This window comes from Hypanus sabinus, chromosome 23 (genome assembly GCF_030144855.1).
Source record: "Hypanus sabinus isolate sHypSab1 chromosome 23, sHypSab1.hap1, whole genome shotgun sequence".
NCBI classification, from domain to species: Eukaryota; Metazoa; Chordata; class Chondrichthyes; order Myliobatiformes; family Dasyatidae; genus Hypanus; species Hypanus sabinus.
In genome coordinates, this window is record NC_082728.1 from 5,801,242 (window position 1) to 5,826,677 (window position 25,436).

The window sequence follows — 25,436 nt, forward strand, 5'->3', positions numbered from 1 at the left end:
CATAGGTTAATGGTGTAGGAACAATGGCAGATGGAATTTAGTGCAGGCCAAGTGTGAGATGTTGCACTTCGGGAGGACAAACCAGTGCGGGATTTACATGGTGAACTGCAGGGCACTGAGTGCGGCTGGACAGCGGGATCTGGAAATACAGGTTCGTCATTCTTGTTAGTAGCGTCACAGGTAGATAGGGTTGTCAGGAGAGCTCTTGGTACTTTGGCCTTCGTAAATCAAAGTGTTGAGTACGGGAGATGGGATGTTATGTTGAAGTTGTATAAGACATTGGTGAGGCCGAATTTGGAGTGTTGTGTACATTTGTGGTTAGCTACCTATAGGAAAGATGTAAATAAGCTTGAAAGAGCGCAGAGAAAAGTTACTGGGATGTTGGGGGCCTGAGTTATAGGGAAAGGTTGAATAGAACAGGACTTTATCAGACCCTAAGACATAGGAGCAGAATTAGGCTATTTGGCCCATTGAGTGCCGGAGACCGAGCGGTGGTTTGATAGAGGAACAGAGGGTAAATGCAAGCTAGGCTTTTTCCACTGAGGTTGGGTGAGCCGAGAACTGAAGGTCATGCTGTTATGAATGCACCACAGCTCTGAGGGGCCGAAGGGTGCGGGGGAGCCCCCACCTTTGTGAGAATCGCAAGAGCATTATTGGGTTGTGTCAGAGGACCCAGGAAATGAGAGAGAGAGAGAGCTGACCATTGTCTCCTGGAGACCACGTTTGTGGATTGGGGACGATGCTACGTGCAAGCCCTCGGGCAAAGTGGGCTGGTTGAGAGAGGGATTGCATCACCCCAACCTGATTGACATCTGAGACCCCGTGAGGAAGTATAAAAGAGGGTCTGGGGGAACAACCCCTTTCAGACGCACCAGAAGAAATGCTAGCGATCCCGTAATAGCGGGAAGCCATTTGAAGGAAGCCACGTGCGTTCGGTTCCCTTGCCTGGGGACTGGTGGCTGGTACCACGGAAAACGACTTGGAACTAACAACGGGGAACCAACTCCCCCGACTCAACGGATTGGCCTCATAAAAGTCCTGGGCAAGTTTAAAACCGTCTCTCTTAAACCCAAAAGCTGCAGCTTGAAAGGACAGTGACTTTTATCTTTCCATTGGACAATACAATATCCCCTAGACAAACGATAGAGCTATTGCTTAATTGATGATTATTATACCCGCGTTTTTCGATTGAGTATTGACGACGTATTTTATCTGAATGTCTGTATTAATCTTATTTTTGTGCCCCTTTATAAATAAAGACTTTTAAAAATAGTACCATCAGACTTCAACGGGCCTCTCTATCTTTGCTGGTAAGTGACCCAGTTACGGGGTTTGTAACAATGCTTAATAGTCAAGGTAAATGTTTAAATTTAAGAAGAGAATGAGGGGTAACTTCTTCACTCAGAGGGTGATGTGAGAGTGGAAGGAGCTGATAGTGGAAGTGGTGGATGAGGGTTCATTTGTAACATTTAAGAAAGATTTGGATAAGAACAAGGATGGGAGAGGTATGGAGAACTGTGGTTTAGGTGTAGCTCGATGGGACTGTGCAGAATAACAGCTTAACATGGATTAGGATAGCCAAAGTTAATGACCCATATGAAGAGGGCGAGGCTTTGGAGAGAGTGGGTGGATGAACAACACACTGGATGGTATCTGGACGTGAGTATGGGAACCTCTGCTCCTGTACTCGATGTGCGTGAACTGATTGCACTGATCTGCACCAGTGCCTGACTCAGCCCGAACCGCTAAACCATCAAGGGAATAGAGCATGATCACTGTTCAGTTGCAATATTTCATCTGATGTCATATTCAGACCACAGGGCATCCCACAGGGCCCTGAATTTACCCTCCTGACAGCAGATGATGTATAGTCTTTCTTGTGCAGGAACACTCAGCACATAAGGTTCTAAAAGACATAGGGGCAGAATTAGATTATTTGGCCCATCGAGTCCACCATTCCATCATGGCTTATTTATTATTCCTCTCAACCCATCCTCCTTCCCTTTCTCCTACTGACCACTCTCCTCCTCTCCTATCAGATTCTTTCTTCTCCGATCCCTGACGTTCCCACCCATCTGGTTTCACCTTATCACCTTCCAGCCAGCCTCTTTGCCCTCCCCTCCTCACCCTTTTATTCATGCATCTTCCCCTTTCCTCCTCAGTCCTGATGAAGGATCTCAGCCTGAAACATTGACTGTTTACTCTTTTCCATTGATGCTCCCTGGCTTGCTGAGTTCTCCAGTATTTTGTGAGTGTTGCTTTGCATTTCCAGCATCTGCAGACTTCCTTGTGTTTGTGGTTTACAACCTCATTCTCCTGCCTTCTCTCTGTAACCTTTGATGCCCTTACTAACTGAAAACCTCTGCTTTAAAAATACCCAATGACTTGGCCATCACAGCTGCCTGTGGCAATGAATTCACTAGCCTCTGGCAAAAGAAATTCCTCCTGGGCTGTGTTGAATACTTACTACAAATCATGGCAATTCCCATCCGGATCAGTTTGAACTGACATCTCATTCCAGACCAGTTCTGAAAAACATAAAGCAACGTTGAGCAGTTTTACAGCACTTCCAGTAGCGACGGAGACACTGAAATGCACCGACAGGGCATTTTACAAAGTGCCTTTGTAAGTCACTTAATTTTTTAATGTTAAAATAGGATTAACGTAGTATGGGTGGTTGATGGCTGGGCACATGGTTGACAGGGAGATAGAGGCTACGTAGGAGGGAAGGGTTAGATTGATCTAGGAATAGGTTAAAGAGTTAGCACAACATTGTGGGCCAAAGGGGCTGTTTCTGTACTGTTTGACTCTATGATACAGAAAATGTAGAACTGTAGGAAAAAACCTCACTGAATTCCTTTAAGGCATGGACCCTTACCATTAATCTAGACCCCTGATTGGGTACCCCCATTGTAAGGGAAGCTACCGTTCCCCCTCGATCTGCCCTCTGTGCGGTGTACTGCCCTTCCTTGGCCATTCCATCCTTCTTTGGTCAAACCCTCACTGGCAGCTCAGTAAAACAGCCGAGGAAGGAAAACTACACTGAAAGCTTCAAAGCTCAAAACTATACCTTTCCACAACAGGCCATGGAGATAACTAGCGGATAGGCGATAAATAACACTTCCCCATACCACCCAGAGTGTGAGACTAAATAACACTGTAAATTTCATTTAGCAGGCCTGTGGTGTGTTGGCCTTCTTTAGTTGGGATTAAGAGCTGCACAGTAAAGTTGTAGCTCTATAAAACCCTGGTTAGACCACACCTGGAGTATTGCGTTCAGTTCTGGTCTCCTCATTATTGGAAAAATAGATTTACCAGGATGCTGCATGGCAGGGGTCATGAAGTCTGTTAAGTTACCATAATTAGAAGATTCTCAGAAACTGAAAGCTCTGAAGATCGATAAATCACTTGGACCAGATGGTTTACACCCCAGAGTTCTGAAAGAGATGGCTGAAGAGATTGTGGAGGCATTAGTAATGATCTTTCAAGAATCACAGATTCTGGAATAGTTCCAGAAGTCTGGAAAATTGCAAAAGTTACTCCGATCTTCAAGAAGGGAGAGAGGCAGAAGAAAAGAAATATAGGCCAGTTAGTCTGATCTAAGTGGTTGGGAAGATGTTGGAGTTAATTATTAAGGATGAGATCTCAGAGGACTTGGAGGCATATGATAAAATAGGCCGTAATCAGCATGGTTTTCTCAAGGGAAAATCTTGCCTGTCAAATCTGTTGAAGTTCTTTGAAGAAATAACAAACAGGATAGTCAAAGGAAAATGTTATGTACTTGGATTTTCAGAAGGCCTTTGACAAGGTGCCACACATGAGGCTGCTTAGCAAGCTACAAGCCCATGGTATTACAGGAAAGATTCTAGCATGGATAAAGCAATGGCTGATTGGTAGGAGGCAAAGAGTGGGAATGTGTTGGGACTGATTCTCTTTACGTTATATGTCAATAATTTGGATGATAGAATTGACGGCTTTGTTGCAAAGTTTGCAGATTATACGAATATAGGTGGAGGGACGGGTAGTTTTGAGGAAGTAGGCTAACAGAAGCACAGGCAGATTAGGAGAATAGGCAAAAAAAAATGGCAGATGGAGTACAAATTCTGGAAGTGTACGGTCATGCACTTTGGTAGAAGTGAAAGGGTTGACGATTTTCTAAATGGAGAGAAAATACAAAAAACTGAGGTGCAAAGGGACTTGGGAGTCCTTGTGCAGGATTTCCTGAAGGTTAATTTGCAGGTTGAGTCCATGGTGATGAAGGCAAATGTGAGGTCAGCATTCATTTCGAGAGGACTAGAATATAAAAGCAAGGATGTGATATTGCTGCTTCATGAAGCAATGGTGAGGCCTCACTTGGAGTTTTGTGAGCAGTTTTGGGTCCCTTATCACAGAAAAGATATGCTGAAACTGGAGAGGGTTCAAAGGAGGTTCACAAAAATGATTCCAGGCTTGTCATATGATGGCTCTGGGCTTGTATTCACTAGAATTCTGAAGAATGATGGGTGACCTCATTGAAACCTACAAAATGCTGAAAGGCCTTGTGAGAGTGGATGTGGAGAGGATGCTCCCTACGGTGGGGAAGTCTAAGACCAGAGGACACAGCCTCAGAACGGAGATGAGGAGGAATTTCTCTCGCCAGTGAGTGGTGAATCTGTGGAATTTGTTCCACAGGGATCTCTGGAGGCCAAGTCTTTCTGTATATTTAAGGAAGAGGTTGATAGATTCTTGTTTGTCAGGACTTGAAGGGATATGGGGAGAAGGCAGGAGGTTGGGGCTGAGAAGAAGATTGGATCAGCCATGTTGAAATGGTGGAGCAGATTTGATGGGTCAAGTGGCCACATTCTGCTCGTCTATCTTATGGTCTTATAGCCTTACATATAGCTAGTGAGCCTGAGACTTTTGCATGGTTTTGTAGTAATTTTATGTATTACAACGTACTACTGCCACAATAAAAAATGAATTTCATGACACATGTGAGTGATGATAAATTTGATTCTGATATGGGTCTCTATTGTGGGAAGGGGGCAGGGAGAGGGGAATCATGGTTGGAAAGAGGGGAAGGGAGAGTAGAGGGAATGGGAAGCACCAGACAGACATACTGTAATGATCAGTAAATCAATAGTTTGAAATCAAATGACCTTGCTTGGAGTCTCAGGGCTGGGTGTATCTGCACACCCACACCACCCCTCCCTCCTGGCAGTCTTTCTCTGCCACCTGTTCCAGCCCCTTCCTGCAGTGCTTCACCCCCGCCATTCCCAAATCCTTTGCTCCCACCAGATTTACAAACTCACTCTCCGCTCCACATTGACAAATACAGACTGTGCAGAAGTCTTAGCTGTATATATGTGCCTAAGACTTTTCCACAGTACTGTAGGTCGTGAACGTGCTGGGGCTTTTCTCTTTGGAGTGAAGGAGAATGAGAGGTGACTTGATAAAGGTGTACAAGATGATACAAGAGGTACTGCAGATGCTGGAAATCTAGAGCAATGTGCTGGAGGAGCTCAGAAGGTCAGGCAGCATCTATGGATGAGAATAGACAGCCAACGTTTTGGGGTCGAGACCCTTCTTCCCAGGGCAGGAGTAGCTAACACAAGGCCGAGTAAAGTATAGGGGGATGTCAGAGGTTTTTTTTAAACACCGAGTGTTAGGTACGTGGAAATTGCTGCCATAGATGGTGGTTGAGACAGATACATTAGGGGCATTAAACAGACACTTACAGTAGATCGGCATATGGATGAAAGAAAAATGGATTAGGTTGGGGTTTGGCACGTCAAAGTGGCCCGTAGAGTCTGCTGCATGTTCTGTGTTCACACTGTATCTCGGTACGTGTGACAATAATAAACTAATTCGAAATATGACTGACTCTCGTTCTGTGTCTCTGGTGACTAGCCACCACGGGTCTACGGACTCTGTCTATGGAAGGTAGGTAGGGTCTGTGAAAGATCTGTTTGTTCACAGAGTGTGTGTGGCGTGGATCCTGCACTCTACTCATCGAAAAACACCGGGGCCGGGTGCGTCTCATTACCATGGCTACGTTGGCCAGATGTGCAGAGATGAGTGCATAAACTCCTCCCGAGGAACCCGCTACGGGCGCAGTCATGTCTGCCACCGATACGCCCAGTGAACCTGATGAGAAGGGGAGAAGGCATCAGAAACCCAGAGAAACATTCACTGATCTTGTACCTTTCATACCCACGGCTTGGAGCATAAACCCACGTACACTTCCTCATGCTGCATTTGCCTTCCTTAACACCAACTCAACATGCAAGTTAACCTTTAGGTGATCAGGCTCGCAAGTCCCTTTGCACCTCTGTCTTCTGAATTTTCGCCCCGTTAGAAAATAGTCCATGCCTTTATTCCTTCTAGTAACTACACAACCGTACACTTATGGGCGGTGTATTCCATCTGCCACTTCTTTTCCTAGACTCCCATTCTGTCTAAGTCCTTCTGCAGACTAACTGCCCCTCAACCTATCTTAATATCATCTTCAAACTTGGCCTCAAAGCTACCAATTCCATCATCCAAATCACTGACATATAACGTAAAAAGAATCAGTCCCAACACCAACCTCTGTGGAACATCACTAGTCACCGGAATAGGCCCCCTTTGTCCCCTTGCTCCCAAACTTCTCACAGCCAAAGAGGCAGGACTTGTAATGCACTCTTAGTGGTTACCTCCTGTACCTAATAAAGTGGCAACAGAGTGTACGTTCGTGGTCTTCTCATGCTGTAGCCCATCCACTTCGAGGTTCGATGTGTTGAGTGTTCAGAGATACTGTTCTGCACACCACTGTTGTAACCCATGGTTATTTGAGTTCCTGTCGGTCTGACCATTCTCCTCTGACCTCTCTCATTAACAAGGCATTTTCATCCACAGAACTGCCACTCACGGGATTTTTTTGTTTTTCGCAGCATTCTCTGTAAACTCTAAACTAGGGACTGTTGTGCTTGAAAATCCCGTGATCAGTAGTTTCTCAGGTTTTCAAACACCCTGTTGGACACCAACAATCATTCCATCGTCAAAGTCACTTAGATCACATTTCTTCCCCATTCTAATGTTTGGTCTGAACACCTGAACCTCTTGACCATGTCTGCATGCTTTAATGCATTGAGTTGCTGCCATATGATTGGCTGATTAGACATTTGTAATAGCAACCTATTATTTGTTATTATTTGCAAAAACAAATAATTTGTCGAATGGTAGAAGCTGAATCATCTGCATTTCAACATCAGTAAGACAAAGGAGATGGTGATGGACTTTGGGAAGACTAAGTCTGCACTGCTCCTTGTTACTATTGATGGTGAGGACGGGGATGAGGTGAGGACCTACAGGTACCAGGGCTGCACCTGGATGACAGACTTGAGTGGAGCACCAACACAAAGGCTGTGTACAAGCAGGGCCAGAGTCACCTCTACTTCCTGAGGAGACTGAGGTCCTTCGAGTATGCAGGCTTCTCCTTCACATGTCCTACCAGTCTGTTTTTGCCAGTACAATCTTCTATGTGGTGATGTGCTGGGGCAATGGCATCAACACGTGATACCGACACACTCAATAAACTGATTAGAAAGGCTGGCTCTGTTATAGGGAGTCAAATGGGACACACTGGAGACTGCGGTAGAACAAAGGACCGTCCGGAAAATCCTGGCAATTCTGGACAATATTTCTCACCCTTTGCATGCCACCTTAGCTGAACAGAGGAGCACTTTTAGTAATAAGACAACTGCAGTTCTCCTAAGGGCGATATGAGGCCATTCTTACCCTTGGCCATTAGACTCTATAATGAGTCACCTATAGCTGGGGAAGTGATCTTGTTATCTTTGACTTGTACATCTTATTTTTAAGGTAACTTATTTTTATTCTTTCTTACTTCTAATAATCGTGTATCCGTGCACTTGTAATGCTACTGTGACTCTGTCATTTCCTTTGGGATCAATAAAGTGTCTCTCTATCTATCTAACATGCAGGTGTACAAGTATACTTAATAAAGTGGCCACTGAGAATAAGCACCCCAGCTAACTGGGACACAGGTAGATCCCATAACTTGCAGAACACATGTTTACCAACTGGCATACCATCAATATCCTGACTTTGTGCAATGACACACAGATCCCAGGTGCTGAAGGTAATCTATTCCTGTCTCTTTACAAAGCTGATTGAACACTGATTGCTGCAGTCCTCCTGACAGGTGCCCAGGTCAGGCATTATATTCATCAGGCCAATATTGACAAACTGTTGTCAATTCCCCTCCTCCACCGACAATCCATCAGCAGATGTCAATGTGTACTGTATATCACACACAGGCTGCCTTCTCACTCAATTATGTGGGACACAAACAGATCATTGGGATTAACAGGCGCATACAGGTGTTTCTACTCAATGAGACTACTTCACCCCATCTTCCTCTCTGTTCCATTCTCCTGCTTGTGGTTACCAGGCTGCGAGCTCCAGCTGAATGTGGTAGTGAGTTCCCCATCCCCACTGCTGGTGAATACGTTTCTGAGTTCTTTACTGCATTCAGTGGTGTTTTGATCACTCACTTCCACGACTGTTACACCACACCAGCCTGTCTTCTGCTGTTACACTCGTCAGTCCATCCTTGACTGTTACACCAATCCTTTCCTGACTGTTATACCTGTCAGTCCACCCTCAACTGTTACACTGATCCTTTCTCAACTGTTACACCCATCAGTCCATCCTCGACCGTTACACCAATCTTTTCTTGACTGTTACATCCATCAGCTCCTCCTCGACTGTCGCTGGTCTTTTACACCCATCAGAAGAGACTGAACAGGTTTCTAGGTACTTGAGGAACAAGACGATGGGACTGGAGCAGGAATGTGGTGTCGAGGTCGAAGCTCGATGTGAGATAGATCAACTGGCTGCTGTTGCCACAACAACTTGTACTCAACATCAGTAAGACCAAGGAGTTGATTGTGGACTTTGGGAAGGGGAAATCGAGGGAACACACACCAGTCCTCATTGAGGGATCAGGTGTGCAGCTTCAAGTTGCTGGGTGTCAACATGTCTGAATATCTATCCAGGCTCAACATGTTGATGTAAATACAAAGAAGGCAGGTCAGTGGCTATATGTCATTAGGAATTTGAGGAGACTTGGCCTGTCGCCAAGGACACTTGCAAATTTCTATAGATGTACCCTGGAGAGCATTATAACTGTTGTGGAGCAGCCACTGCACAGGATCAGAAAAAGCTGCAGAAAGTTATAAACTCAGCCAGCACCATCATGGGCACTAGGCTTCCCATAATGAGGACACCTTCACAAGGTGATGCCTCAAAAAGTCAGCCTCCATCGTTAAGGACCCCGTCACCCAGGACATGCCCTCTTCTCTTTGCCACTATCAGGGAGGAGGTACAGGAGCCTGAAGACACACACTCAATAATTCAAAACAGCTTCTTCCCCTCTGTCTTCCGATTCCTAAATGGTTATTGAACCCATGGACACTATTTCACTGTTTTTTTTTTCACAAACAAGAGAATATCTGCAGGTGCTGGAAATCTGAGCAACACACACCAAATGCTGGAGGAGCTCAGCAGGCCAGGCAGCATCTAGGGAAAAGAGTACAGTGGATGTTTTAGGCCGAGACCCGTCAGCAGGACGGCTCCTGCCTGGCTGGCTGAGTTCCTCCAGCTCTTCGTGTGAGTTGCTCACTACTTTTCTCTCTCTCTTTTTGTGCTACTTATTTATTTTTTATTTATACTTATTGTAATTTATAGTTTTTTATTACATATGGCAATGTACTGCTGTCATAAAACAACAAATTTCATGATGTATACTGGTGATATTAGACCTGATGCTGATTCTTATGTACTGGATGTACATAGATATAGAAATACACAGAGAGATAGATACACCGTATATAGACAGACACACACACTCACTCATAGAGACACGGGAGCTGAGACCCCTGACCCCTGAACCATTACCTGCAAGAACCCCACTGAGGTAGATGAAGCTGATTCGGAGGGATCCATGGACCATCTCCAGGGGAACACCGACCAGAATCTGCAGCGTTACATTGAAAGCCAGGTGCTCCACCCTGGAACAGAGAGGGTGCACACATGAAGGACGTCATTAAGCCAGAGGAGGCACAGAAAGGATTCACAGGGGTATTTCCCCGGGCTGAAGGGCTTTGAGTACGGGCAGCAGGGTAACAGTGATTAACATAATGCTATTACAGTATCAGTGACCTCGGTTCAATTCCTGCCACAGTCTGTAAGAAGTCTGTATGTTCTCCCCGTGACCATATGGGTTTCTTCCAGATGCTCCAGCTTCTGGGTGTTGGGGTGGAGATATGTCTCTATAAAAGGAGATGTACGATGCTCCTTCCCTCCGCTAGCCTGCAGGTCACCCTTGGGCAAGGTGTAGCACCTGCTTAGCCCCCGATCAGGGTCACGTGACGCCATGGGAGCAGGTGGTGGATGGTCGTATGAGTAGCTGGTGCATATCTCAAGTCCTGGTTATGCGACCACTGACACCAGGCAGACAATCTCTGAAGAGTAGTGATAATGGCTGGGGTCACCCATCTTGTAAAGTTACTGCCCAGAAGAAGGCAATGACAAACCATTTCTGTAGAAAAACTCGCCAAGAACAATCATGGTCATGGAAAGCCCATGTTCCCCCAGGTCCCACACCACCAGGTTCAGGAACAGTTATCACCCCTCAACCATCAGGTCCCACACCACCAGGTTCAGGGACAGTTATCACCCCTCAACCATCAGGTCCCACACCACCAGGTTCAGGAACAGTTATCACCCCTCAACCAACAGGTCCCACATCACCAGGTTCAGGAACAGTTATCACCCCTCAGCCATCAGGTCCCACACCACCAGGTTCAGGAACAGTTATCACCCCTCAGCCATCAGGTCCCACACCACCAGGTTCAGGAACAGTTATCACCTCTCAACCATCAGGTCCCACACCACCAGGTTCAGGAACAGTTATCACCCCTCAACCAACAGGCTCTTGAACCAAAGGGGATAACTTCACTTGCCCATCAATGAAATATTCCCACAACCCGTAGACTTACTTTCACTCTTCATCTCATGTTCTCAATATTTATTGCTTATTTATTCATTATCATTATTTCTTTCCTTTTTGCATTTGCACAGTTTGTTGTCTCTAACACTCTGGTTGAACGCCCAAGTTAGGTGGTCTTTCATTGATTCTGTTATGGTTATTATTCTATAGATTTGTTGAGTATGTCCACAAGAAAATGAATCTCAAGATTGTAAATGGTGACACGTATGTAAGTTTGATAATAAAATTTACTCTGAACTTTGGTGCAGTAAGGATTTCTAAGTGGGATTTGAGCAACGCCAACTGGAGAAGGTTGTAAGGGCTGAAGGGACTGGGGAATGGACTGACAGGGAGGTGCCATGGACAGAATGGCCTGGGCCAGCGTTGTAACTTCACTGTCACGTGAGTGATCTGAGGCTGGCGTCAGGCAGAGGGGTTGGTGCCAGGTGGTGGGCCGCGGTCAGAGGCTGGGGGAGTTGGCGAGGGGCGGCGCAGTGGGGTCCAGCTTCAGTAGCTACTCACCCCACGTGCATGAAGATGTAGCTGAGGTAACGCCAGGCCTGCCTCCGGAGCTGAGGTTGGTACACCAGCGGGTTCTCTAGGTAGGACGGGTGTGCCACCTGTAGCACCCACCTATCCAGCACCAGCCCATAGTAGATGAAGGTAACAATCTGTGGGGTACAGGTTCATCACGTGTCACGCAATAGATTCGTATTCGTTCATTAGCACGCGAGCATCAAAACTCAGGGTGAAATGTGTCGTTTGCATTGACAACCGACCCGGTCGAAGGGCGAGCGGGGGTAACTGCAAGTGTCACCACGTGTTCCTGCGCTAACACACATCCACGTTGTCAGCAGGACAGCCCAAATAACAACAGCAACGAGCCCCTCTCTCCTCTCTCACCACCCCCGGCAGGACGTTCCACACACCCATCACTCTGTGTGTAAGAAAACCCACCCTGACACCCCTCCCCCCATAATCCCCATGTGCAGCAGGGAAGGATTAGATTGATCTTAAGAGTAGGTTAAAAGGATTTTGCTCTAATTGTGTACTTTCTTGTAAAAGTCATGTATAATTTATGAAGAATTAATGTTTTTTTTTCTCGTGAATGATGCTGTGTGCCTGTGATGTGGCCACAGTTTTAGTGTTACAATACACCTGTGCTCACACATACGTGTGCGTGTACGCATGTGTCGAAATAGTAAGGTCTGTTAATGTATTTTGACACTTGTCAGGTATGGCGATGATGTAATCAGTCGGGGACAGAACACATGGTGTGAGGGAGCATGGAACTGAGAATTGGAAATACAGACACTTGCAAAGCATGAAGCGTTGATTCATGCACTATGTAAATTCTAAGAGAGGTTGCAAATACACAGCAGGGGTGACTAGAACATGGATTTGAAAATAAGGGTAACGTTAGTTGATGAGAATGGAGAAATCCAGGATCCGACACTTACAATGTTTTACGGGGCCAGCTACTCTGGGCCTGAGGTGGACATGATGGCTCAATTCATTTGAACTTTATGCCGATGGTGGACGATAACACGACAAATAATACACAAGAGAGACGAAGAGCACTACTTTTGCACCTTGCAGGACCAGATGTGCAGGGTATATTCTCAAAACTGACAAACATGGGTATGCAGGGTCTGACGCCTGCCCACACACTGGAAATAGCGGCACAATGTGAAGAAGTAGAGGAACAGTTATCAGCGGGGGTGACTTGCCTCCAGAACAGTGACGGTGACAATGAACCAGGGCGGCGGGTAGCAGGTGTAGCTGTCGTAGTACCAGCGGCGGTCCAGCCCCCGGGGTAGGGTCTCGTACGCGATGTGCCTGATGAAACGCTGGCCCAGGGTGAGGCCCGTCTCCTCCAGCAGCGAGTTGGCCCGCAGACGGCGGCTGCCCAGGAGAACGGCACGGCGGAAGCTGTTGGTCCTTTTGCTGCTCATCTGGTTGGAAGGAAGGAGACAGCAGGAGTGAATCGTTTCCAGGGATGCTCCAGGGCCACAAGATAACCCTAACCCTATTGCAAGTGCCGGGGGGGACTGAGGAGCTGGAGGTTGTGGGGTGACTGTAAGATGATTCCATTTCAGAGTTATTTATCACTTGGATGTCGAAACAAACAGTGAAATGTGTCATATGCACGAACAACCTAACGATGTGCTGGGGGCAGCCCGCAAAGGTCACCACACACTCAGGCACCAGCGAAGCATGTTCACAAAGCTCGGCAGGGCAACTCAAGACAAGAGAACAACAGCAGAACAAGCTTCTTTCCCACCGTCCCAACAACACACACATACACACCCCTCCCCCAACCCCAGGTTCGGCCACTTCCAGGTTTCCAGACCTTGGCCCCAGACTCTCTGCCTCACAGTTATCAGGTCCCCAAACTCTAGTCCCTTGCAGACTCGACCTTCGGGCCTCTACCTCCAGACTCACCAATACACAATACTCATTGTTACCCACACACACAGCACGTTGTTGCAAAATGGTGGTTCATCAGTCTTTGTCTATGTGTAGTTTTTTTTAAAAGAGTCATGGAAAAGTACAGCACAGACACAGGCCCTTTGGCCCATCTGGTCTCTGCCAAGCCATTTAAACTACCTACTCCATCGGCCTGCTCTGGGACCATAGTGTGATTAGGAATAGTCTAAGGCTTCATGAGGGACAGGTTGTGCCTCGGGAGCCTGACTGAATTCTTCAAGGATGTGTCAAAGCACATTGATGACGATGGAGCAGTGGACGTGGTGAATATGGATTTTAATAAGGTGTTTGATAAGGTTCCCTGTGGTAGGCTTATTTAGAAAGTCAATTGGCATGGGGTCGAGGGAGATTTGGCTTGCCCGCAGAAGGCAGAGGGTGGTCGCAGACGCAGTGTTTTCTGAACTGTGGTGTTCCACAGGGATCTGTTCTGGGACCTCGGCTCTTGGTGATTTCTATAAATGACTTGGATGAGGAGGTGGAAGGAAATTTGCAGATGAACGTAGATTGGTGAAGTTGTGGATAGAGGTTAAAACAGGACATTGACCCACTTGCAGAGCCAGGCTCAGGGTGGCAGATAGTGTTCAAACTGGAAAAGTGTGAAGTGATTCACTTTGGAAGGTTGAGCTTGAAGACAGAGTTGATGGCACGATTCCTAACTGTGCGGAGGAACAGAGGTGTCAAAAATCGCTGCTTTTTAATTCAGCACCAGCACAAATGAATAACATAACACAAGCATACGCAACTGATACTATTTAAAAACTGTACTCGTAGTGAAGATCAGGCAGCTACAAACAAAGCCTTTGAGTGAGTTTGGTTATATTTCTTTAATACAGATTTGAAGCTGCCTTGAAGAACTTTTATATATAGAAACAAAAAGATATGGATTAACTTTTTCTATTTAAATCTCACAATAAAAGTTCAGGTTGGCAGGGGAGGGAATCTCACCCAAAGGAGGTGTAAAACGCTCCCTCCCTCCACTAGCCTGCAGATCACCCTTGGACAAGGTGTAGCCCCTGCTTTGCCCCCTTAAGCAGGGTCACGTGAAGCCATGGGAGCAGGTGGTGGATGGTCGTATGAGCAGCCGGTGCAGATCACAAGTCCCGGTTATGTGACCACTGACGCCAGGCAGACAATCCCTGAAGAGTATTGATAATGGCTGGGGTCACCCATCTTGTAAAGACACTGCCCAGAAGGCAGCAATGGCAAACCCCTTCTGTAGAAACATCTGCTGAGAACAATCGTGGTCATTAGATTATGATCTCCCACATCATATGACACAACACATAATGATGATGTTGAATATAATTTCCTATTCAACTATTGTTGGCAGAATCTCAGATGATAACTGGAAGGCGTACAGGAGCAAGATATACCAGCTAGTTGAGTGGTGTCACAGCAACAACCTTGCACTCAACGTCAGTAAGACCAAAGAACTGATTGTGGACTTTAGAAAGGGTAAGACAAGGGAGCACATACTAGTCCTCATCGAGGGATCGGACATGGAAAGCATGAGGTGACTTGAAGACCCTGGGTGCCAGTATCTGTGAGGACCAAACCTGGACCCAACATACAAGCTACAAAGAAGGCACGACAGCGGCTACATTTCATGAGGAGATTTGGCTTGTCACCAAAAACACTTGTATATCTCTACAGATGTATCGTGCAGAGCATTCTAAGTGGTTGCATCACTGTCTGGTATGGGGTGGAGTGTGTGGGGGGGGGGTTGCTAATGCACAGGATTGAAGTAAGCTGCAGAGTTGTAAACTCAGTCAGCTCCATCATGGGCACTAGCCTCCATAATATCCAGGACACCTTCAAGGAGCGATGCCTCAAAAAGGCGGCTCCATCATCAAGGAGCCCCATCACCCAGGACCTGCCCTTTTCTCATTGTTACCATCAGGAAGGAGGTACAGGAGCCTGAAGACTCACACTCAATGATTCAGGAACAGCTTCTTCCCCTCTGCCATCCGATTTCTGGATGGACATTGAACCCGTGAACACTACCTGATATACACAAATTTCACGACACGTGCCGGTGATATTAAACCTAATTCTGACTTCCTCAAGAGGCTAAAGAAATTCGGCATGGCTCCATCGAGCTTTACCTATTTTCATCGAAGCACCACAGACTGCTTTCTGTCTGGATGCAGGACGGCCTGGTCAGCACATGACCGTGAGGAGCTGCAGAGTGTTGCGCACACAGTTCGGCACATCACGGGAACCAGCCTCCCCTGTCTGGGCATTGTCTTTGCGTCTCGCTGCCTCAGAAGGCAAAACGATTTGAACTGCTCCTTGGGAAAGCTGCTACAATTGATATCTGCTTCCTTCAGCGCCCAGGTAACTCAGCTTCACAGAAAGCCGCTGCACGACAGGATCTAATCGATTCCACTGCTGGCTCACAGAAAGTTAACATGAGCTCATCTGTTTACGTCTGAAATATGACACAGAGCAGCACAGTCAATGAGGTTTGTGATTATAATAAACAAGATCAGGATCATTAACCCATCAAAAGAGGAATTATGTCTCAGTGCCATGGAGATTTAAGGCAATGAATATCTGGGTGAGCTACAGAGGGGAGTGGGCAGTTTAAATGTTTCAGCACTGACCAGATGACCAAAGGGCCTGTTTCTGTGCTGTGTTTTTCTTTGACCCTTTGACTTCTGTCAGTCAACAGGTTTGGAGGGTTAATATAGAATAACAGATACACACATGAGATTTAAACTCCAAGAGGAACACAACCTTGTAGTAGGGTTCGAAGGCTTGTGTGCTCAGTGACCCAGACAGCTGTATTGGCTGGAGTCAGGGTTTGGCTCTTGGTAGGGTCATCCATGCCAAAGAGGTCAAAGGGTAGAGGTCAGACTACCAGTGGCCCAACATTCCTCCAGGTTCGGGGGTTCATCTCAGGGCTAACAACCCTGACTGGTAAAATCAAAATGGAAACAGCAATAAAGAATCCTTCTACGTCTGAGTGCAGTGGTGTTCCTGAGTCTCCACCCAGGATTTGTGTGACTGGTAGTAGTGAAAACCGAGAGGAAGCTACTGACACGATGAAGGAAGCCCTGAACATGCCAGAGATGGAGGACCTTCATTGCTGCCCTGTACGCTGGCGGTGTTCCGGACAGTAAATAAACACGTTTGGCTTAAAGGGTGTAATCTAATTGATAGGTTCAGGCATTTTGTACATAAAGTAACAGCTTCCTGGGAGTCTAGTTATAAGCTAGCATGAGGAGAGATTTGACAGAGAGAGGCATAGGTAGGGTAGACGCAAGCAGACTTCTGCTGAGATGGTGGTGTGCTTGGATTCAGCAGCTTCCACAGGGCCAGACAACAGGGCTATTGTCTTTTTAAAATGCATTTATTATGATCGCAAGACCCTGCTGGAGATTAAGAACTTAAAGAGCCATAGGCCTTCCCCATCACTGAGTTCTTGTTGGTGGAAAAAGTGAAGGTGCTAGACCTGGTGCGGATCGTGCCACTGTTCGTTTCAGTGAGGCGTTGGAGGAGTCGGTGCACGAAGACCATGTGCAATCTAACAGTGAGTGATCACCTTGGTCACTTTTATTGTGATCACAAGACCCTGTGGGACATTGTTAATGTGGAATGCTGCAGGTCCGATTCACTGATTTATTGGCAGACAGCAGGGGAGCTGTGTGGCCTCAGTCGTAACGATGACTAGGCCTCAAACCGTGGTGTTGCCTGTCTACACGTGCCCAGGAGAGAAGCGTTGGAGCTGGCGCACTCTGCGGGTGCTGCCCCCTAGTGTTTGCTCAGCAGAAGACAAGACGTATTGTGTTTGACTGCAGACAGCTGCAGCAACATTCATGGACTCAGGGAACTAGAGTTTTGTTTGCGTCACTGTGTTTTAGACGTGCTATATGTTCCTTGTGGTGTGTATGACTGCTGGTGCTGTTTTGGCCCTTGGCCCTGGAGTAACGCTGTGTTGTTTGGCTGTATTCATGTGCGGTTGAATGACAATTAGACTTGAACTTTTTCCACTGAGGTTGGATGAGGCAAAAACTAGAGGCCAAAAGAGTGGAAGGTCAAGTACTTAAGAGGGACCTGAGGAGGACAGTCAGTGCAATGAGCTGCCAACGCAAGTGGTGCATGGGAACTCGACTTCAACATGTAAGAGAAGTTTGAATAAGTACATGAATGGGAGGGATATGGAGGGCTATGGTTCAGGTGGAAATCGATGAGACTAGGCAGAGTAACAGTTGGCATGGACTAGATGGGCTGAAGGGCCTGTTTCTGTGCTGTGATGTTCTATGACTCTATGGAATCTAATCAAAGGATTTGGGGGAGTGTGTGTATATGTATATATATATATATATAGAATGATAGCTATCTATGAATGAATTACAGGCTGAAATCTAATCAAGACATTCCTGGGCTTCATGTTTCAAGTAACAGATATCAAAGAGAGAATTACAGGCTAGAATCTAATCAAGGGGCTTATACACTCAGTGACCACTTTATTAGGTTCCTCCTGTACTTAATGAGGTGGCCATGAAGTGTATGTTTGTGCCTGCTGCTGTAGTCAATGCGCTTCAAGGTTCAACATGTGTATTCCCAGATGCTCTTCTGCACATCACTGTTATAACACGTGGTTATTTGAGCTACTGACTCCTTCCTGTCAGCTTGTTTTTTTTTAATGCACCATTGCCTATAAACTCTAGAGACTATTGAACGCGAAAGTCCCAAGAGATCAGCAGTTCTTGAGATACTCAAACCACCCCGTCTGGCACTGACAATCATTCCACAGTCAAAGTCACTTAGATCACATTTCTTTCCAATTCTGATTTTTAGTCTGAACAACAACTGAACCTGTGTGCTTTTATGCATTGTGTGTTGATGCCACATGATTGGCCGATTAGATATTTGCATTAACAAGCAAGTGTACAGATGTACCTAATAAAGTGGCCACTGAGTGTATGCAGAATAACAGGAGTGAGTTATAGGCTCAAATCTAATCAAGAGATTCAGTATTTTATATACAGTGGATTTTGATTAATTGCAACACATTAGGACTAGTACATTTTGGCCCAATTAAGCAGCTGTCCCATTAAGCCAAATTTTCAAGTTAAAAAGGTATAAGAAAACAAAATACCGTTTAACTGAGTAATAAATTGTGTATTTAAATGAAATACAGAAAAATAGAATGCGACTAATACTGTGACAGCAGCATAACACTGTGTGCTAGTTCCTAATAGTTATTGAAGAAGGAATTCATTGTAGACTGCCGTTCTTTGATTGACTGTAAATGTACAGAGCAGCACAGATACCTAGTGCAGATAATTGACTGCCTTCATACAATGCTTCTGACGATTACAGCCTCCAAATCTTCATTTTCACTGTAACATTCAAGATGATTGTTGATACTTTCAAATTCTTCATTGTTCCTAACTTGTCGAAGTAGTGAAATTGTTTCATTTTCACTCCCAGGCGCTCCCGGCATCTCCAAGTCTGAATGCTTGAAACCACAGTGAGCAAAACGGTTCTGAATGTCTTACTGCTTATTTTCCGCCAACTATCAGTGACAAGTATCACTGCTTTTTGATCACAGACACATATAACTGACACTACTTTAAAACTGTTTGCTCTAAGCAGAATGTAGTCTAATAGCCACACTAAGGCACATGACTGACGCTAGTTAGAAACTGTTAACCAACAGTCTCCTGTCAATAGGGTCCCAAATAAGCTAAGGGAATCCCAGCTACTTTCACAATTGGTTTTTGTTCTTTAAAAGTTTTAAGTGGCCGCCTTGATTAACCAATGGCCCAATTAACTGGAATCCATGATATTGAATGAGAGATATCCAAAGAGAATTACTGGCTGGGAACTAATCAATGGGTTCAGAAGGTTTATATATAGAATAGCAGATGTACACAGGAGTGAGTTACAGGCTGGAATCTGATCTAAGGTTTTGAGGGGTTATATATAGAATAACAGATTCCTCAAGATGGGTGACAGGTTGGAATTTAATCCCGGGATTTGGGTGGTGGGGTGGTAAGAGATGGACCTTGTCCAGTCGAGATTGTATTTCACCTTCCATGTGTTGGATTAGAGCATAAGTTGTCAGCTTCCTCGTAATTTCAATGTTCCTATGCTTGCTTGTGTTTTTATATAACCATATATACATTTGAGGAGCACTTTATGAGTGACTTTGACTGTTAGTGCCAGACAGGGTGGTTTGAGTATCTCAGAAACTGATGGTTGTCTGGGATTTTCATGCATGGCAGCCTCGAAAGTTTACAGAGAACGGTGCGAAAATCAAAAAAAACAAACATCCAGTGAGCAGCAGTTCTGTGGGTGAAAACACCTCGTTAACGAGAGAGGTCAGAGGAGAACGGCCAGACTGGTTCTGTGGGTGAAAACACCTCGTTAACGAGAGAGGTCAGAGGAGAACGGCCAGACTGGCTCTGTGGGTGAAAACACCTCGTTAACGAGAGAGGTCAGAGGAGAACGGCCAGACTGGCTCTGTGGGTGAAAACACCTCGTTAACGAGAGAGGTCAGAGGAGAACGGCCAGACTGGCTCTGTGGGTGAAAACACCTCGTTAACGAGAGAGGTCAGAGGAGAACGGCCAGACTGGTTCTGTGGGTGAAAACACCTCGTTAACGAGAGAGGTCAGAGGAGAACGGCCAGACTGGCTCTGTGGGTGAAAACACCTCGTTAACGAGAGAGGTCAGAGGAGAACGGCCAGACTGGCTCTGTGGGTGAAAACACCTCGTTAACGAGAGAGGTCAGAGGAGAATGGCCAGACTGGCTCTGTGGGTGAAAACACCTCGTTAACGAGAGAGGTCAGAGGAGAACGGCCAGACTGGTTCTGTGGGTGAAAACTCCTCGTCAACGAGAGAGGTCAGAGGAGAACGGCCAGACTGGTTCTGTGGGTGAAAACACCTCGTTAACGAGAGAGGTCAGAGGAGAACGGCCAGACTGGCTCTGTGGGTGAAAACACCTCGTTAACGAGAGAGGTCAGAGGAGAACGGCCAGACTGGCTCTGTGGGTGAAAACACCTCGTTAACGAGAGAGGTCAGAGGAGAACGGCCAGACTGGCTCTGTGGGTGAAAACACCTCGTTAACGAGAGAGGTCAGAGGAGAACGGCCAGACTGGTTCTGTGGGTGAAAACACCTCGTTAACGAGAGAGGTCAGAGGAGAACGGCCAGACTGGTTCTGTGGGTGAAAACACCTCGTTAACGAGAGAGGTCAGAGGAGAACGGCCAGACTGGTTCTGTGGGTGAAAACACCTCGTTAACGAGAGAGGTCAGAGGAGAACGGCCAGACTGGTTCTGTGGGTGAAAACACCTCGTTAACGAGAGAGGTCAGAGGAGAACGGCCAGACTGGTTCTGTGGGTGAAAACACCTCGTTAACGAGAGAGGTCAGAGGAGAACGGCCAGACTGGTTCTGTGGGTGAAAACACCTCGTTAACGAGAGAGGTCAGAGGAGAACGGCCAGACTGGTTCTGTGGGTGAAAACACCTCGTTAACGAGAGAGGTCAGAGGAGAACGGCCAGACTGGCTCTGTGGGTGAAAACACCTCGTTAACGAGAGAGGTCAGAGGAGAACGGCCAGACTGGTTCTGTGGGTGAAAACACCTCGTTAACGAGAGAGGTCAGAGGAGAACGGCCAGACTGGCTCTGTGGGTGAAAACACCTCGTTAACGAGAGAGGTCAGAGGAGAACGGCCAGACTGGCTCTGTGGGTGAAAACACCTCGTTAACGAGAGAGGTCAGAGGAGAACGGCCAGACTGGCTCTGTGGGTGAAAACACCTCGTTAACGAGAGAGGTCAGAGGAGAACGGCCAGACTGGCTCTGTGGGTGAAAACACCTCGTTAACGAGAGAGGTCAGAGGAGAACGGCCAGACTGGCTCTGTGGGTGAAAACACCTCGTTAACGAGAGAGGTCAGAGGAGAACGGCCAGACTGGCTCTGTGGGTGAAAACACCTCGTTAACGAGAGAGGTCAGAGGAGAACGGCCAGACTGGCTCTGTGGGTGAAAACACCTCGTTAACGAGAGAGGTCAGAGGAGAACGGTCAGACTGGTTCTGTGGGTGAAAACACCTCGTTAACGAGAGAGGTCAGAGGAGAACGGCCAGACTGGCTCTGTGGGTGAAAACACCTCGTTAACGAGAGAGGTCAGAGGAGAACGGCCAGACTGGTTCTGTGGGTGAAAACACCTCGTTAACGAGAGAGGTCAGAGGAGAACGGCCAGACTGGCTCTGTGGGTGAAAACACCTCGTTAACGAGAGAGGTCAGAGGAGAACGGCCAGACTGGCTCTGTGGGTGAAAACTCCTCGTTAACGAGAGAGGTCAGAGGAGAACGGACAGACTGGCTCTGTGGGTGAAAACACCTCGTTAACGAGAGAGCTCAGAGGAGAATGGCCAGACTGGCTCTGTGGGTGAAAACACCTCGTTAACGAGAGAGGTCAGAGGAGAACGGCCAGACTGGTTCTGTGGGTGAAAACACCTCGTTAACGAGAGAGGTCAGAGGAGAACGGCCAGACTGGTTCTGTGGGTGAAAACACCTCGTTAACGAGAGAGGTCAGAGGAGAACGGCCAGACTGGTTCTGTGGGTGAAAACACCTCGTTAACGAGAGAGGTCAGAGGAGAACGGCCAGACTGGTTCAAGCTGACAGGAAGGCGACAGTAACTCAGAAGGCCACGTGGTGTGCAGAAGAGCATCTCTGAACGCACAACACGCCAAACCTTGAGGTAGATGGGCTGCAGCAACAAAAGACATTGTGCTCTCACTGGCCACTTTATTAAGTACAGGGCATTCCTAATAAAGTGGCCACTAGGTGGTTATGTACTGCAATTGTTCAGTGAATTTTGCAGTAACTGTATAACTGATTCTGTATTTTCCTAAGCAAAACACACAAAATGCTGGAGGAACTCAGCAGGCCAGGCAGAATCTGTGGAAAAAACTACAGTCAACATATCGGGCCGAGACCCTTCAGCATTTTATTTGTGTGGCTTGGATTTCCAGCATCTGCAGATTTTCTCCTGTATTTTTCTAGAAGCTTCTTAGCTTTTCTGCAGCAGGTGTCATGCCACTAGAATCTGGCTATTTCATAGGTTATTTGTTGTCAAGGGGAGTCTTGTTATCTTCTTTTAATCTTTTACAATTAACTCAATAAACAGTGCTAAACAACAGGTTGCATGACCCTCCGGATCACAAGGTCACTGGGATCCAACATGTGGGATGTGGGATTGTGGTCAGAGGCTCTGAACTGAGTGACTGGCCGGTCCATTTCAGAGGTTTGGTAAGAGCCAGCCACTGAGATGATGGTCAGGAGTCACACACGGTCCATACAAAGTAAGGGCAAACACAAGAAGACTCCTAATTTGCCCCTGACCCTACCAGCCTACCCCCCACCATTCAATACAAGGTGGCATCACATAGTTCAGAGACACAGATTCGATCCCAGCAGCCAGTGCTGTTCGTCTGGAGTCTGAATGTCCTCCCTGTGGCCAGGTGGGATTCCCCCAGGAGCCTCAGCACCCCGAGTCCAGCTGAGCCTCAGGGATCAGCCCTCCCCCCACTCACCAAGTTGACAAAGTCCTGGTAACAGATGCCACTCTCTGAGCTGCTGTCCGCCAGCGCCAGGAGTACCTCCAGCTTGTGTGGTTCCAGCTCCGACCCGTGAGTGTGCAGCAGACCCCGGAACTTCTCGGCACTGATGTAGCCTGTGCTTGCTGGGTCAGACTGCGGAGAGAACAAAGAGAATGAGTGTGAATGCACAAAGGCACTTGGAGAGGCAGCTGGACAGAACCAGCTGAGACCTTAAGACAGAGCAGCAGAATTAGACCATTCAGCCCATCAACTCTACCCCACCATTCCATCATCTGACTTACATTCCCTCTCAACACCGATCTCTTGCCTTCTGTCCATAACCTCTGATGCCCTTATTAATCTAGAACCTGCCGAAGGGTTTCGGCCCGAAATGTCGACTCCGCATTTTTCCATGGAAGCTGCCTGGCCTGCTGAGTTCCTCCAGCGTTTTGTCTGTGTTTTCCAGCATCTGCAGATTTTCTCTAATCTAGAACCTATCAACCTCTGTTTTAAATATACCCAATGACTTGGCCTCAACAGCCATCTGAGGCAATGAATTCCACCACCTCCATGCTGAAGGGTTATCCTTGTATTCTGAGACTGTACGTTCTAGTCCTAGACTCTCCCACTCTATCTAGGCCTTTCAGAATTCAGTAGGCTTAAGTGAGATCCCCCCTCATTCTTCTAAACTCCAGTGAGTACAGGCCCAGAGCCATCATTCGCTCCTCATACATTAACCCTTTCATTCTCGTGATTATCCTCTCCAATGCCAGCACATCTTTTCTCAGTTAAGGGGCCCAAAACTGCTCACAATAATTAAGTACAGTCAGACTAATGCCTTATAAAGCCTCAATATTACATGCTTGTTTCTATATTCTGCTCCTCTGGAAATTAGTGCTAATATTGCTTTTCCCTTCCTTAGCTGGTCACCTTGGTCAGCATGCCTGAGATGGGCCAAAGGAATGTTTCTGTGCTGTTTCACTTTATGACAAAAGCACGGCTGACAGCACAAACCCAGCCAGCCTCCCTGACCCCTTGAAGACAGAACAATGGCCAGGGAAGTGGCCACCCACAGAGGTGCATCACCCTTGACCTTGATGGGGGGGTCAGAGGTCAGCTGCTCTCAAGGAAAGGAATTCTTGCTCCGCTTTTCCTTAGTTAGCTGACGCAACAACGTGAGTAAAGGTTGAGCAAACCAGGGCTTTTCTCTTCGGGGCGAAGGAGGATGAGAGGAGACTTGATAGAGGTGTGTAATGCCCTGCTTAAGCTTTTACTGCTAATGCTGTAGGGTATTTAGTAGCTTTCTGTGTGTCCTGCTGATCACAAACAAGAGAAAATCTGCAGATGCTGGAAATCCAAGCAACACACACAAAATGCTGGAGGAACTCAGCAGGCCAGGCAGCTTCGATGGAAAAGAGTACAGTCGACATTTCGGACTGAGACACTTCAGCAGGACTGAAGCAAAAAAGTATGAGGAGTAGGTTTAAAAGGCGGGGAGAGTGGAGGGAGAAACATGAGGTATTAGGTGAAACCAGGAGGGGTGAAGCTGATTGGTGAAAGAGATACAGGGCTGGAGAAGGGGGAGTCTTATAGGAGAGGACAGAAGGACATGGTATGAAAGAAAAAGGGGGAGGAGCACCGGAGGGAGGTGATCGGCGGGCAAGGAGATGAGATGAGAGAGGGAAAAGGGGATGGGGAACGGCATTAGCGGACGTTCAAGAAATCAATGATCATGCCATCAGGTTGGAGGCTACCCAGACGGAATATAAGGTGTTGTTCCTCCAGCAAGTGCGGCCTCATCTCAATAGTGGTGGAGACCATGGATTGACAACATCAGAATGGGGATGGGAAGTGGAATTAAAATGGGTGGCCACTGGGAGATCCCGCTTCTTCTGGTGCTGGACAAAGCTGTCTTCCAACCTACATCGGGTCTCACCGATACACCGGCCCCTACACCTCCTCCCTCACTACCATGCAGGGCCCCAAACAGTCCTTCCAGGTGAGATGACACTTCACTACGTACAATGGCCTTGGTGTGGCCTCCTGTATATCGATGAGACTCTGCCCCCATGATCCCGTTTACAGGGTGTGGGGCCACTCGGTATGGAATTCCTTTCCATAGAGCCTGATTCCAGCAATGCTGTACCTGTGCGGAAGTAAAAGATCCCATCTGCCCCGGACATTCTCCATGGGCCAAAGCCCTGACAGCATGCACCACCAGGCTCAAGGACAGCTTCTGTTATAAATCTGTTAAATGGTCGTCTAGTACAATAAAATGGGCCCTTGAGCTTGTAATCTGTGATCTTGCACCTTATTGTCTGCCTGCACTGCACTTCCTCTGTATCTGTAACACTCCACTG

General features: G+C 47.0%; 1 protein-coding gene across 2 annotated transcripts in view; it reads right to left on the reverse strand.

The window, feature by feature from the left end:
- Positions 1-23,503, reverse strand: part of rhbdl3 (rhomboid, veinlet-like 3 (Drosophila)) — a 28,445-nt gene extending 4,942 nt beyond the window's left edge. Inside the window, exons 1-6 of one of the 2 annotated variants that reach the window (XM_059948232.1) lie at positions 23,071-23,503; positions 12,766-12,990; positions 11,558-11,706; positions 9,943-10,055; positions 6,026-6,126; positions 2,468-2,528 (exon numbers count right to left, since the gene is read on the reverse strand). In XM_059948232.1, coding sequence (XP_059804215.1) covers positions 2,468-2,528; positions 6,026-6,126; positions 9,943-10,055; positions 11,558-11,706; positions 12,766-12,990 — 649 coding nt within the window. In that variant the 5' untranslated portion in view covers positions 23,071-23,503. The remainder of the gene's footprint in view (positions 1-2,467; positions 2,529-6,025; positions 6,127-9,942; positions 10,056-11,557; positions 11,707-12,765; positions 12,991-23,070) is intronic. The other variant, XM_059948233.1, reaches the window with a different exon arrangement.
- Between the last annotated feature and the right edge of the window lie 1,933 nt (positions 23,504-25,436).